The sequence below is a fragment of the Glossina fuscipes genome, unplaced genomic scaffold, assembly GCF_014805625.2.
Source record: "Glossina fuscipes isolate IAEA_lab_2018 unplaced genomic scaffold, Yale_Gfus_2 111, whole genome shotgun sequence".
NCBI classification, from domain to species: domain Eukaryota; kingdom Metazoa; phylum Arthropoda; class Insecta; order Diptera; family Glossinidae; genus Glossina; species Glossina fuscipes.
In genome coordinates, this window is record NW_023998454.1 from 849568 (window position 1) to 863751 (window position 14184).

At 33.1% G+C, this 14184-nt stretch overlaps 1 protein-coding gene and 1 long non-coding RNA gene across 4 annotated transcripts; one reads left to right on the top strand and one right to left on the bottom strand.

Annotated features, from left to right (window-relative positions):
• Positions 1–3431: 3431 nt before the first annotated feature.
• LOC119638952 (dual specificity mitogen-activated protein kinase kinase 4) lies at positions 3432–11495 on the bottom strand. Of its 3 annotated transcripts, XM_038036097.1 has the most exons (7): positions 11312–11495; positions 11152–11242; positions 10876–10969; positions 10055–10809; positions 9859–9999; positions 5475–5551; positions 3432–5380 (listed from the first exon to the last, which is right to left on the bottom strand). In XM_038036097.1, exons 3-7 carry the CDS (start codon positions 10904–10906, stop codon positions 5206–5208), a joined length of 1179 nt encoding a protein of 392 aa, XP_037892025.1. In that variant the 5' UTR covers positions 10907–10969; positions 11152–11242; positions 11312–11495; the 3' UTR covers positions 3432–5205. The 3 variants fall into 3 exon arrangements, with proteins under 3 accessions (XP_037892025.1, XP_037892026.1, XP_037892027.1); XM_038036098.1 differs by lacking the exon at positions 11312–11495 and having other exon boundaries at positions 11152–11287; XM_038036099.1 differs by lacking the exons at positions 11152–11242; positions 11312–11495 and having other exon boundaries at positions 10876–11134.
• Positions 11496–11858: 363 nt separating this feature from the next.
• Positions 11859–13733, top strand: LOC119638956. Its single transcript, XR_005247510.1, has 3 exons — positions 11859–12309; positions 12414–12687; positions 12758–13733. It is a non-coding gene; the product is annotated as an uncharacterized LOC119638956 (long non-coding RNA).
• Positions 13734–14184: the final 451 nt, after the last annotated feature.

Consider the following 14184-nt stretch of genomic DNA (forward strand, 5'->3'; position numbering starts at 1 on the left):
AGCGGCGAAGTATGCTGCTTCTGTAACTCTAATTATGGATGATGTCACGGAAAAGTTGGATCTTCAAAGATACATTGGAAGAAAAGTTAAAGAGAAAATTGCAGAAGGAAATTTACAATACCATCATCAACTCTACTCTTGCATTAACCCTCAATTAACTCCACCTCTATATCCAACAAATGTTGAGAAAACCAAGATCCAAACATTTTCGAGAATTCGCTTTGGTCATACAATTGCAACTCACCAATGGATTCTGAAGAAGTCTTCTCCCCCAATCTGCTGTTGTGGACAAACTCTTACTATGAACCACATTCTCTGCGACTGCCTCAACTTTTCCTTGGCTAGAAGTATTGCATTTGGAACGACTAACCCTTTGAACATTCTACAATCAGCTTTAGAACAGAATATCAATTCTATACATTACTTTATTAAAACTTCTAGGCTCAATATCTAATGTACATTTATTTAAATTAGAGCCGATAGCTTTGTTGCTAGTGCTCAATTTCTTTTTTTAGTCTAAGAATTTATTTTATTAGTCTACAATTATAATAATAATAATAATAATAATATTTTTATAACGCAGTGTGAAAAAAAGATATTAAAATAGATAGAGTTGCCAATTATATCGAATAACTATTGCCAACGTGTCAGTTAAATAAGGAAGACTTAAAAATTTTTTTTGGTTACGTTCGCAATTTTGATGTAATGTCTCGGTTAATTGTTGTTGTTGTTACTGTTGTTATTTTTGAAAGACAATTTTGCTCCTTTAAAAAAATGTGTCGATAATTTGCGAATTTTGAAGGGTATCAAATGAACAGCGACCATCACGAATCCAGTGGCACCAGAAAACATCAAAGGACAAGTAAGAACGTTATAGTCGGGCAAGGGCGACCACTACACTACGTTGTCTAACGCTGTTATTGTTATTATGGAACGCTAAAATATTTTTTTGTTTTTATATAAACGCATATTTTTCAAGTGCCCCATATATATGGGGAAGCGGGCCAAAAAACGCAACCTACTGTAGTACAAGCTTAAACCTTACATAGAGCAGAATCCAAAAATAGACGTAGATGGGCCAAATTTTGTAGAGTTCATTTTCGTATGAAATTACTAGAATATTATTAATCAATTTCCATCACCGCTTGTTAAAACTTAGAAATTTCTGCTATACGAAGGATCAATTTTCGTGAAAAATCTTATTAAAGATGGCACAATTTTGGTACTTAAATTACTATTATCATATAACTTTCATTGCTCCAGCTGGAGCAAAGTTTTCATATTAACTTAAAATATCGAAATACCACTACTTAGCCACTTTGGCCGAGAAAATATTGAAAATTACTTTTCGATACAACGACGTTTCAGAATAGGGAATCGTCAAAAAAGTGGACTGATCCCAACCATTTTCAGTGGCGCTCGTCCTTGAATTAACATCACTGTACCAAATTTTATGAAAATATCTTAAGAATTACGATCTGTAGCTCGATCACAAATTTACATGGACAGACATCAGACATATAAAAGGACAGACAGACTTAGATCAATTATGATTAGTATTCTGAATCGGTCGGTATAACAAAAGGCGGGTCTAGTTTAAGCCCTTCTGCGTGTTGCATATGTCCGCGCTAACTTAATATACTCTGTACCATAATAATGAGAATTGCTCTTACTGCGTAGTAGCGTGAGAGCCCGGTCTAAGCATTTCGTTCTACTTTACTTTTCTTAAGTAATATTCCATGGGAACCGTGGCCTCTAACAATTTGCGGTAATCAAAGAGTGAAATTCCAAAATGCAGATGACAACCTGGAGATATGAAGAGCCAGTGTATTCATTATTATTCAGGAAAATTTAGAATTCAGGAAATTTTCAAATGGGTAGCGCGCTCACTCACAATGGGACAAAAAAACCGCCTCCCAAAACGATAGCTACAATGACAAGGCTGCATAAGTTAAAGTTCGAGAATTAGTTCCACACTCACTACACTCTCTAGGTCTGCTCTTTGGTGAATACTACTTATCTTCAATGAAATAATTAGGCCATAGCGGAAACTGAAACGTATTTATATCGAAATATTGAAAAAAAATTTTTCTCCATCTCTAGAATTATTGACCGAGCTATTAGTTAATAATGTTCCACTTCTTATGTTCACATCTACCCTACACCAATTTTGGTACAAGCGCTCCATATAAAATTTGCCCTTCACTTTTGTGAAGAAAATTGGTCCATAGTAACAAATTATATTTTTTAAATCCTAAGCAAGGCGTTATATGGAGAAAAAGTATAAGTTCTACATTTCTTACGAAGGAAGCTAAGAAATAAAAAAATTTTTGGGGAGTAAACTAAGTTTGCTAAATTTAGGTCACGTGATATGATATTTTGGGCATCCTCTATTATACGGGCTTTCAGGAAAAGTATGCCTTTGCGTGAAAATAATATTCAAATTCTGTATTCTTACCAACACGAGCGAATAACTGTACTGGGCGACTAGGTGTATAGTGCTTGCTTCAGAGCCTTGCCTGACTCTAACGTTGTTACTTGTTTTTATATTCGTTATGTTTCAATTTGGCATTATTACCGGTGCGACTTCTCTAATTTTCTCGACTTGGCGATTACTGTTTTCGATTTTTATGTCACTGTAACGTGTCTTTCTGTTGTTATATATGGCTTCCGTGCATATCTGATCGCTCGGGAAGTAGGAAAGATGCTATAAAGAATCCTTTTCCTTCCTCTTTTTGCTTTATGAAACATTCTGAAAAACGATGATCGTCGGCCCATCGTGTTGTTATATTGTTATTTGTGCTGATCCCTTATAAGCCGGAAGCTTTTTTTAGAAAAGAAAAAAATATATACAAAACGCTTGCGAAGTAAGAATAAAAGTTTTCTCTCAATGGTTGAACAGACAAAAAAAAGAAACTACTTCATCTTCATATTGGTTTTAAAACGTTGCTAAAACAGCTTCAAATTGAAACACTCCGCCTTATATGTATATATATATATATACATTTGGACGAATTAACAGACATAATAAAAGGGCAGGGCGCCTTGTCCTGTGTATCTGCGCTTCTAGAGTTAGCTCTGCAAACTTACGAAACTTCTATTTTGATGACTAGAGTCTTTGCAAGAAATAAAAGAAAATTTAAAGAAATCTGACATTCTCTCTGTAAGAGATAAGTAAGAAGTCATGTTATGGGATTTTCTAAAGACGTTTTTTTGCCGTCTTGTTTATTATTAATAATTAATTTATCATAATCAAAAATATTAAATTTTTGATCCTTAATTTTTAGAGTTTTGTTTGAATTTACAATATCTTTTTTTTTTTTGTATTTTATTCCACAAAGCGGATATTTGGACTTGATCTGATTTCGCATCGCATCCCGGTTTTTCTTAAATATTACGATTACTTTTTATTTATTTTTTTATTAATTTGTTTAAACAAATAAGAATATCGTGCAAAATATATTTTTTGTATACTTTTTTGTTTTTGTTTATTACTCATAAATAGTATATATGGACGTGTATAATCTGTTTATAGTTATGCTTTGCTGGTGTCAAGTTTAGATTTCATTGTTTTTCTTGTTTTTAACTTTACTTGGAAGCCAGAGAGTAGAGTGAGAGCATAGACGTGCTAAAGAGATTGAAAAGGATGGTTACTAGTCTTTTTTTTTTAAAGATGTCTTTTTCCTTTTTCTTTTAAATACTTTGCCGCAAAATTTTATTGTCAACTAGATGACTTTAAATTTTAAATTTTATTTTTTTTTTTTAGAATATTTATCTCTGTAAGGGACTATGTACTATATTTTAATTATTTAGAAATTATTAAGTAATCGACTACAACTGTACTCAGAAATGAAAGGCTTGAAGAATAGTGGAATAATATCATTTAAATTTTTACTGATAAATATTGCTATAATTTTAATCGAATCTACTACGACTACTACTACAATTCTTTGAAAGAATTATGGGTTTTTCATTTATTTTTAAGCATAATTTTTTATGCTTTCTGTTAAAAAAAAACAATAGCACAAAATTAATGAAAGCTTAGCAAGCTACTGTTACATGTTTGTAAAGGAGCGCAAAATGGACGCTGATTGCTTGGTTGATTTATATATGCTAAAAATGTAAAGCGATTTATTGGCTGTAAGACGGTCTAAAATTGTTCCTGTTGTTGTTGTTGTCAAGCTACAAATACTAAACACCTGGACATATTCATACAAATGTGGTTTTTTTTTTCATTTTTTGTTTTCTTTAACAACCTGAGTTGAAGCCTTATACTGGTAAATTAAAAATAACACAAACAAAATTAAAACACAAAAACGAAAAAAGAGGGAAGTGGAAACTTTTCCGTGCAAAGTACACAAATTTTTGTTTTTAATTTGTTATTTAAACATCCCATAAACGTACCAACTGCATTAAATTTTTCGAAAATAGGCAACGGAACTTGTATTTTTTGGTACATATTTTGTGTTCTCCTTACATTTCTTTCAATATTAATGATAATATTGGCGTTTATTATAATAATTGCTAAGGCTAAGGATTGTTGTTAGTTCTTTTAATTTTAATCAAATTCAATTTTAATTTGTGTGTTCTTCTTTTTAGTATACCGATATGCTTTTGTTTTATTTTATTTTATTTTTTTCGTATTTTATTAAGACATTTACAAAAATTGGTGTTATTCCATGTTTCATAATATTGCTTCCGTTTTCAGTTTTTTTCTTTAATGGATTTTATTTGCTTAAACAAAAAAATTTTAAATGCACAATCTTATTAATTTTCTTACACTTATTTCCAAAAAACAATTAGTTATTTATTTGGAATCTTTCGCCTTTTGTGGACCATACATATATCACTCAGAGAGTTTAATTGTTGCAAATCTAAAATCTAACGACTATTAAATCATAAAATGCCCTTCCCCTGGGTTTAACTTAACACTGCATTATACTAACATTTACGAAGCAACATAAACTTTTTCTATTGTTGGCATATCTACGAAATCTAATTGCATATGATTGTTCACACTGACTTATATTTTACTATAGTGTGTTTGTGACATTTGCGTAATCTACAAAATTAAAGGTTTTTTTTTCTTTTTTAACAATGTTCGACTTACAGGCTATCAAGTAGACAACAATACAATATTATTTAATGATTTGTTTTTGTTTACGTTCTTTTCCATTAATTCGGTTTGCTGCAAGTTAATTTCCATTAACTCTCAGCCGGCTGGTTCGTGGTAAATTGTGTTATGCCATCATTCTCCATGGCCTCGAGTATATCTGTAACATAGGCGGCTACATCTGTGTGGCTACGTTCACCGCGTAATATAAATGGCATTTCCAATAAGCGATCATATTTAGGACGTTCGCTTTCATTTTTAATTAGGCTGCAATAAATAAACATTATGTACATATTTCGCTATAAAACTCTCTAATAGATTTAGCAGTGTTGGTTACTATTAAAACAAGGAAAATACCCACCAAGTGTTAACAAATTCAACAAATTCGGTTGAAAACTCCTGACCCTGTTGTAAACGTGGCGGATCTCCTTGCACAACCTGTAACAATATAAACAATAACAAAGTATGTCCTTGATGTACTTTTTTTAACAGCAATCTTATTACACAAGATGTTTATTGCATTTGCAAAAAATATACACAGAAATAAATGAGCACGGACTTCAAAAAGTATTTGTACTCTTCGTCAAAATGAACAACATAATCCATCTACTTATTGTTTGCGGTTGTTCCGTGGGTAAAGCATCGAAGTATATTATTACATATACACAAACAGAGGAATAAATTCTAAGGCTTAAGTCTTGAAGCACTAGCATCTAAGGCTATCGGCTTTGTATTAAAATAGAGAATACACCAGATATGTGAAGCATACTTTGTAATTTCCATGCAGAGGGCACTATTAAGATTTCGAGCCTTGGCAACAATCAATGTTGCCAGGTGTCGTCTGAAGTCTTGACTGGAAAGTCGCTGGAATAGTTTTGTACGATGGTTTGTTATAACTTTCGCCGTGGATTATCAGGACAAGAGTTTATCGACCAACTTACTTCTACCTTTAGAAGATAAGCCATGTGGTTTGCCTCTGGGACAAGTTCATATAACAAGTTTAATACATCCTATCGTCGAAGAGAATCCTGAAAGTCGTCCAACTTCGATTGTTGTGCCAGAAAACATTGATGCTGTGCAAAAACTGACAATGAAAACTCGACATGTGACTGCGAAATTGACGCAACTTTAGGCATTAATATCACCGGCATATTTAAAATATTGCTTAATCATTAAACCATGAAAAGGTTGCACTTCGAATAATTTAAAAAAAGCTTAAAAATATAGTTATAGACTTTATAATTACTTGAAATCAAATGAAATGGAAATGAAAATATACTCGCGCCGATTGGTGCAAACAAATTCGTCAGAATTACCATGACGCTGATTGAAATAAGTGACAAGCTATATATCTAAGCATGCGAGTCGAAAAATAATTCGCAGGCGGCTGTCCGTCATTTTTGTCGGTAGCAAACGCCTTCGGATCAATTTTTTATCAAGAGAGTGTCAGCTATCAAACGCCTCTTCTAATAACGGACTATTTAAACACTGTAGTAATCGAATTAACGTGTCATCCGCCATACCGTACCAATTTGATTGCTTCTGAGTCCCCAACTTCAAAATCAAATTGCGCCGATAACGATTTTCATCGTACGAAGCAGCCGCTGATGCATTCGAAAACCACATTTTAGCGATGTCTTAAGCGGAATAAAAAAAAAGCTACGACAAATGAGACGAACATAAGAATAAGAAAAGAATATAGATCATGAAGCAGAATATTTTGAAAAATAAAAAAAGAGGCATTATTAATGACATGTTAATGTTTTTTTAGTATTTCGCTTAAACTGCAAATAGTGCGTTCCATAATATACATATTTTTGATCAACGCATGATTTGGAATCGATTCAGAGTTTGACCTTTTGACTAAAATTAATCACATTACATATTTACATAGCATTAAAAACTGTGCAAAAAATGTAGGTGTTCTCCCTGAACAAAAGAGCCTTCAATGCACAGCACACACACTATAACTTGCAGCCTGCAAAAGATATTGCTAGGGTTAGCTAAAATTCTAATGTAAAAACGCTATAAAAACGCTTTGTTTTCTATTTATTTGTTAGTAGTTAATCGGGCATTCTCTATAATGCTAGAATTCGTTAAATCCGGAATTGATTTACTTCATTCAACAATCAGAAGGGCTTGAAATAGACCCAGCATTTATTATCCTAAGTCTGATGTCTGTCTTCTTTTGGTTTGTTCAATCTTTAAACCGCAATTTTTGAGATTTTCCGATCAAATTTTATATAACGGCATGTTTTGGCCCACGGACAAACGCTGTGGAAAACAGTCCGAACTAGACCAATTTTTCCATTACATCTTATATAATTTCCTATTTTCAAAAGTCGCTATATAAGAAGCTGCATTAAGCGAACCGGTGCAGGGTATTTAATAATGGGCTGCGACCGACTAGAGCTCTTTCAGTTGTTTTACTTATTTCATTTTATTGTTTTACTATTTACTATTATTACTTTGTTACTCCTAGAATTTTATAAAACCACTCTTTGGTCTTTTAAAGATTTTAATAAATGCAATGGGAAATTAAAAAACAATCCAGCACAAAATTAAAGTACTTGGTCTGAAAAATATGCAGTTGCACAACAAACTTATTAAAATTTATGACAAAAATGATAAAACTATTCATATCCTTGGTGACATAAGAGTACATTACAGGTGTGAAGACAAATTTGAATTAATTAAACTACCAAAGACATTTAACAAGTTCCTCAAGAGAACTCTGGTAAGTAGTTAGTATCAAAACGTAGTTGAATTTGGAATCCTACTCCGTTCAAATTAGGAAACGCAAGTTAATTTTTTGGACATCGTGCATCTATATGAAATACTATTCAAAAAAGCTAAGAATATTCACCATTTTCTCTTCAGAAATATTTTTAGCAATTTTTTGAAATTTAGTACGTTAGCATAAAGCGGCTATGGGAAAATAACCAAATTTGAGCCAAAATAGAAAATGCCATCTGTTGTCATACATACAACGGGAATCTATATGAAAATACTTTTCAAACGATTAAAAACTTTCTAATTGTTTTTTCGGGAAATATTTTTAATGAATTTCTAAGAAATACATACTTAGCAACATAAAACATAGCGTAGTAGCATTTAAATTCGTTTTTAAAAAAACTCAAATAAGTTTTTTTCTGTTAACAATGTCCACACCCTATATTTATTACCTACAACGATGTTAGTGTGGAACATAAAAAGTAGGAGAATTGTAACGTTTAACACGCCCAACAACAAATATGTCTAGAACGGTTCGCATTTGATACTAATCAATAATATGTAAACTTTAGAGGATCTCGGAAGCTTATTTCTTGGTGGTGCAATCGCAACTCATATAGGGATTCGAATGAAAAACAAGTAAGAAAATTAAATTCGATCAGGACCAAATCTTTTAAACCCATCACCCCAAGACAAAAGAAGTAAAAGAACAAAATTCTCATGCTCTATAAAATGGAGTGGCCGTAGTTGATTTCTTCTATTATAAAAATAAATGTTTTTGTTGTAGAGGCATGTGGGCGGTCTGGGCGTGTCCTCTGAAAAGTTTAGGTCAATTTCAAATTCTTTTGACAATTTGTAGGCAATATCTTCATTTTCGCTAACGGGAGAATGTTTACCATAAATACTACAAAGTTGGGCAAACAGGCGGACATGTTTAGGTGCATTCAAAATTTGAAACTGCCAAAGAATTTTTATGCTTTATGGGGTTTTTAAAGTTTGTTTCTGCGGTTTATAAAGGTATTGAAAAAAAATTAAATTTTGATACACTATAATATTGGGTAGATGTGGACAGGTTTTTCCATTTTTGTTCACAAATGCTACAGCATCGCCCATAGAATGTGCGTTCAAATTTGTGTAAATTTACTTGCTTGCATGCGTGCATGTTGGATTTACACTCGTACGTCAACTGAGAGCACTTTCGTTTTTAAAATGGAATAAGATTTTTTCTTGGCTCATTGCTGCAGCAGATAGAACTATTAAAAGTGCTACATATATTCTATGGATATTTGTTAAAAATGGAGCAAACCCGTCCTCACACCCAGAACTCTAACATATCTATGCTTAATTTCTTGTCAAGACCTTTGAAATCTTTGTCGGAACCAAAGATGAAGATATCACCTTCAAATTGAGTCAAAGCATTAAGTGTGCACAAGGTTAGAATTGAAAATGGGCGAATCCGTACAGTTCAGGATTTTTTGCTCATTTCTCATAAACTCCAATAGACGCATGATAAATATTTCCACATATGTTCCTCAAAAATAGAAAAAATCTCGTCCACGCAATATTATGCAGGGTACAAACTGTTTTCTTTTTTATACTCATACATTTGGCATTCTTTTTGTGGCATTAGTACCCATCACAGCCTGTTGTAAATGTAGTACTTTCGAAATGCAACATTCTTAGTAAACTCTGTTAAACACTCTTTCCTATTATGATGCACCCAAGGAGAGGAATCCTTTAGAAATTTGGCAGCTAAAAAGTTATTTCTTCCCACAGCAATGCAAGCAATTGATTCGAAAGATATCATCCATAGTCTTCCGTTACTGTTCTGTTTACATTTTGTTGAGAATTTCACAAAAGCAGACCCCTTTCATACGTAGTTCATTAGTTAATCTCCTATACTTTTTTTTAAAACTTTTGAAGTTATCAAAACTTCTTTGAATGATTTTAAACTGAGTCGCGTGCCGCATATATTAACTAGATCTTCATAAGATCATAAACCAATATTTTACCTGACACAACTGCTCAAATACCGAATCCCATTTGCGGTAAGGAAAATTCCCAGTAGCCACTTCCATTAATGTAATGCCCAAAGACCAAACATCACTGCGTACATCATAGCCCTTCGCCCTTTCGGGGTCAATGCGCTCAGGCTGCAGATACGGAAAGCATGAAAGTCGGCTTATAATAGGAAACCATATATCTTACCGCCATATACGGCCTGCAACCGGCGTCCTTAGTTTTTGCTATAGAGTCCACCAATTGCCCAGATATACCAAAATCACATAATTTAATATCTCCACGTTTATGCAACAAAATGTTACTAGGTTTAACATCACGATGTATAATTTTAAGTTTCTCTTTGAGATAATTTAAAGCGTGCACCGTCGCTACCGTTATTTTAGCTAAAATTGACTCTGGTACACGCTGATTCTTTCGCTCAAATATATATTTGTAAAATTTATCCAATGACGTGTCCATTAATTCCATGCATATCCAGCAATCGCCCTCTTTGAATAGAGCGCCGTAAAATTGCACAATGTAATTACAATCATTTGACTTCATGACCACCTCCAAATCCATCAGTAGTTGTTTCTGCTCCTTTTCGTCAACTGTGGCGCGTATACGTTTCACAGCCATCACTTTATCGATTTTTTTAAAAATCATTTTATTTACGGCCCCAAACGCCCCACGGCCAATTTCACCTAAGTCCTCTAGATCATCAGAAGTAAACTGGTACACATCTTGAGGGCTCGAACCTAACTGCAGTTTGCCGCAAGCTTGTTGTTTAATACGTTCTCGGGTACGATCCGTTGGCATAATAGGTAAAGCGCCAACTAATATACTACTAGTAGAAGAGGCTGAACCTGATGATGTGGATGATAAAGAGGAGGGCGGGTGACGCATACTGAAAGTGCTAAAATTTAGCTCATTAGGCGGCATACGCGGCCGGCAGGATCCACCTGCCATAAGAAAAATAGTTCGAAATTTTCATTTAAAATTACGCTTTCATAATAGTCTAAACTTGCCTGCAAAAAGATTTTTTGGACGTTCAGCCATCCGTGCTACGTCCTGTTCGAATTACTTTTTTCTTAATCCTTTCCCGTTTATTCACACCACTTCCTAAATTTATTGTGGTAAAAAAAAAAGAAAAAAAAAACAAGATTTGTCTTTCACTTGAAATGTTATGCAGCAAACAATTAAGAGGGCGGGACTTTAGTTTCTGTTTATGTAAAGTATCCTTTAACGTATTAATTCTACACGATTGAACCGGAAAAAGTAAGCTATATTTCTTTTACACTCACAAATACAAACTATTATAATCGCTGAAAGTGCAGTTTCATTCCACGTATACGGGGGCTCTTGAAGATTTTAAATTAGAGTTCTTTTTAAATTCTTTAAAGAAAAATGAAAGAAATTTCTTATTTTTTCCGTGCTTTTTCGATTTTTCCGTTTAAAAAATACTTATGTTGGCAGGCAAGCGTAAGTAGACGACAACAACACAATGACAGCCGCTATTTATTTTTCCATTAGTAATGGAATATTATAGCACGTGTAGACGCTCCTAGTAATGTTTACATAATGTTTTTAAGTATGCGTTAACGTCCAAATTAAAAAATTATAAAATTCTTTATTTAGATTATAATTTATTGAGAATAAATTCTGCGATATGTTTAAAAGACCTAAAAAATTAATAATTAGTAGAAAACGTACGGAATCCTCCGTGTTGTAAAATTTGGAGTAGATGTAGATGTAGAAAATTGAAAGCAGATTTATTTTAGCTAGGCTAACTATCCAAAACTAACTTATTCAAGTCTAATGGATCCGTTTTCCGTCATTAGACGGATGTTTTCAACGATTTTGGTTTTATATATCTCTTCTTAAACTATCCAAGCAATCCCTCAAGAAAATCATGGCTGAATTTTTGCACAGTCGTGGAAACCCTGGAAGAAACATGTGACATGAGCATATGAACATGTAACTTATAAAGTAAAATTAATCATGTTTTTTATATTATACTTCTTGATATATCAGACCATTCGCAACTTTATGACAATAAAACATTTTTAATACTTATATCTCATTCAAATTGCGCCATATCCCAACATGTTTAAGGTCTAGACAGTGAAGATTGTGAAGATTACCAAACGAAAACTAAAAAATGAAATGGAGTGAACGGTTTAAAGCACCTTTAAATTAAATAAGCTCATATTTAATGGTACTATCAACTTAAATTCCTTGAGCTATTCCTATTTTAACACTGTTAACAGGAGAAGCAACGGAAGTCATTCATATAATTCTCAACTACGCGAAGCCAGAAAAATGACAACAAAATGATTTAGGATTGTACGCTTAGCCCAAGAATACTGTGTCACACACATCTTCACGACATGGAATTGAATGAGACTATGAAGATTTCACCGCAAATAATTTTCTCGCAGGTTTCAAAGGTCACATCAATAGTACGTATAAAAAAGTACCGAATTCTCTGAAAATATTGAACGGGTAGAGGAAATCTCTTAATTTATATAATATCAACAAAAATGCATTTCCACCACTCACACAGGTGCGACCACCTCCTCTTCTTTCAATGAAGTTATCAACAATCTGTTAGTTCAATATACTAAAAGGCCTACTGTTTAACTACAAAGTACAACAGCAGCCATTTTAAATCTGATCAATCAATCCACAATGTCGCATTAAACTCACATGGGGCGAGAATTTGATTGTAGAACAGGAATTACAAGAATATAAAATTCAATAATGTAACGGGATCACAAAATCCTACCGCTGCCAACAATACAATGGTCATTATACACAAATGCAAGGGACTGTCAAAGGTAGAGCCGTTTGACATAAATGAAAACTGCCGTAATATTGATGAATATTTTTGATTCTTACGTTTTTTAGTTTATTTACGTTAAATTTAATTGAAAAATTTTTACATGTCAATCAAGCATCGGGTATAGATTTTTCTTGGACTTCTGAGGAAAATTAATTTCGTGAGATTTTTTGAAATTTATTATCGTATTGTTTCATTTTTTATATCTCTTCCTATGTGGTACTTCACAGCAATGTGAAACTAAAATTGTAAAATTGTTGGCATTAATATGATGCGTGCCAAGCGAGTTATTATATTTAACGCCATTTGGAATCCTTGTCCGAACAGTTTACGGCTGATTTGTAACATTAGGAAGATATCAATTTTGCAATTCATTGTAACAAAAACCTAATTTAAAACATGAAGGGAGTGCAAATTTTGTTTTTCTTTATTATTAAACTTTTTTCATAAGGATTAGGATATTGTGTAAGTGAGGCCTTCTCATCAATTTCAGCTAAAAGGAGACAATTTGAAGAAAAATTTGACTTTATGCAACAAAAAGGAAAGAGAAGAGAGTACATGACTTGTTCATCCATAACGGGACGGGCTTAACTAGCAATTAACCAACAATGGCGATGACGTTTTCTAATCGCAGTAAAAAAAAAACAGAAATATTCCAAGTATTTATATTTTGTTAATGTGATGCAATCTGGCTAAGATGTGAACGAAACCGAGTTCATATAACGTCCTTTTAGGGATTCAAATGAAAAGATATAATTTGGTGAATTTGCATAAAGTCATAAGTTATTCTGGAACAATTTTCACAACGAATTGTTGAAAATTATACCTGTACAGCCTGTACAGCTACCTAACGGCTCATAGCGAAAAACCAAAGCCTTTTAGAAGTGCGCAAAGAGCTTGGTGAAAAACTGAAATCGAGTGAAAAATTACCAAAAATATATTATTACTACTATAATAATTTTGGACTAATGAAGTAAATTCTTAGACTAAAAAAAGACATTGAGCACTAGCAACACAGATTATCGGCTCTAATTTATATAAATGTACATTAGATATTGAGCCTAGAAGTTTTAATAAAGTAATATACTGAATTGATATTCTGTTCTGAGGTTGATTTTAGAATGTCCAAAGGGTTAATCCTTCCAAATGCAATACTTCTAGCCACGGAAAAGTTAAGGCAGTCGCAGAGAATGTGCTTTATAGTGAGAATTTGTCCACAGCTGCAGATTGGGGAGGAGAAGGACTTCTTCAGGATCCATTGGTGAGTTGCAATTGTATGCCGAAGGCGAATGTTTGGATCTTGATTTTCTCAACATTTGTTGGAAATAAAGATGGAGTTAATTGAGGGTTAATAAAAGAGTAGTGTTGATAATGGCATTGAAGATTTCCTTCTGTAATTTTCTTTTTAGTTTTTCTTGAAATGTATCCTTGAACACCCAACTTTTGCATGACATCATCCATAATTAGAGTTACAGAAGCAGCATACTTCGCCGCT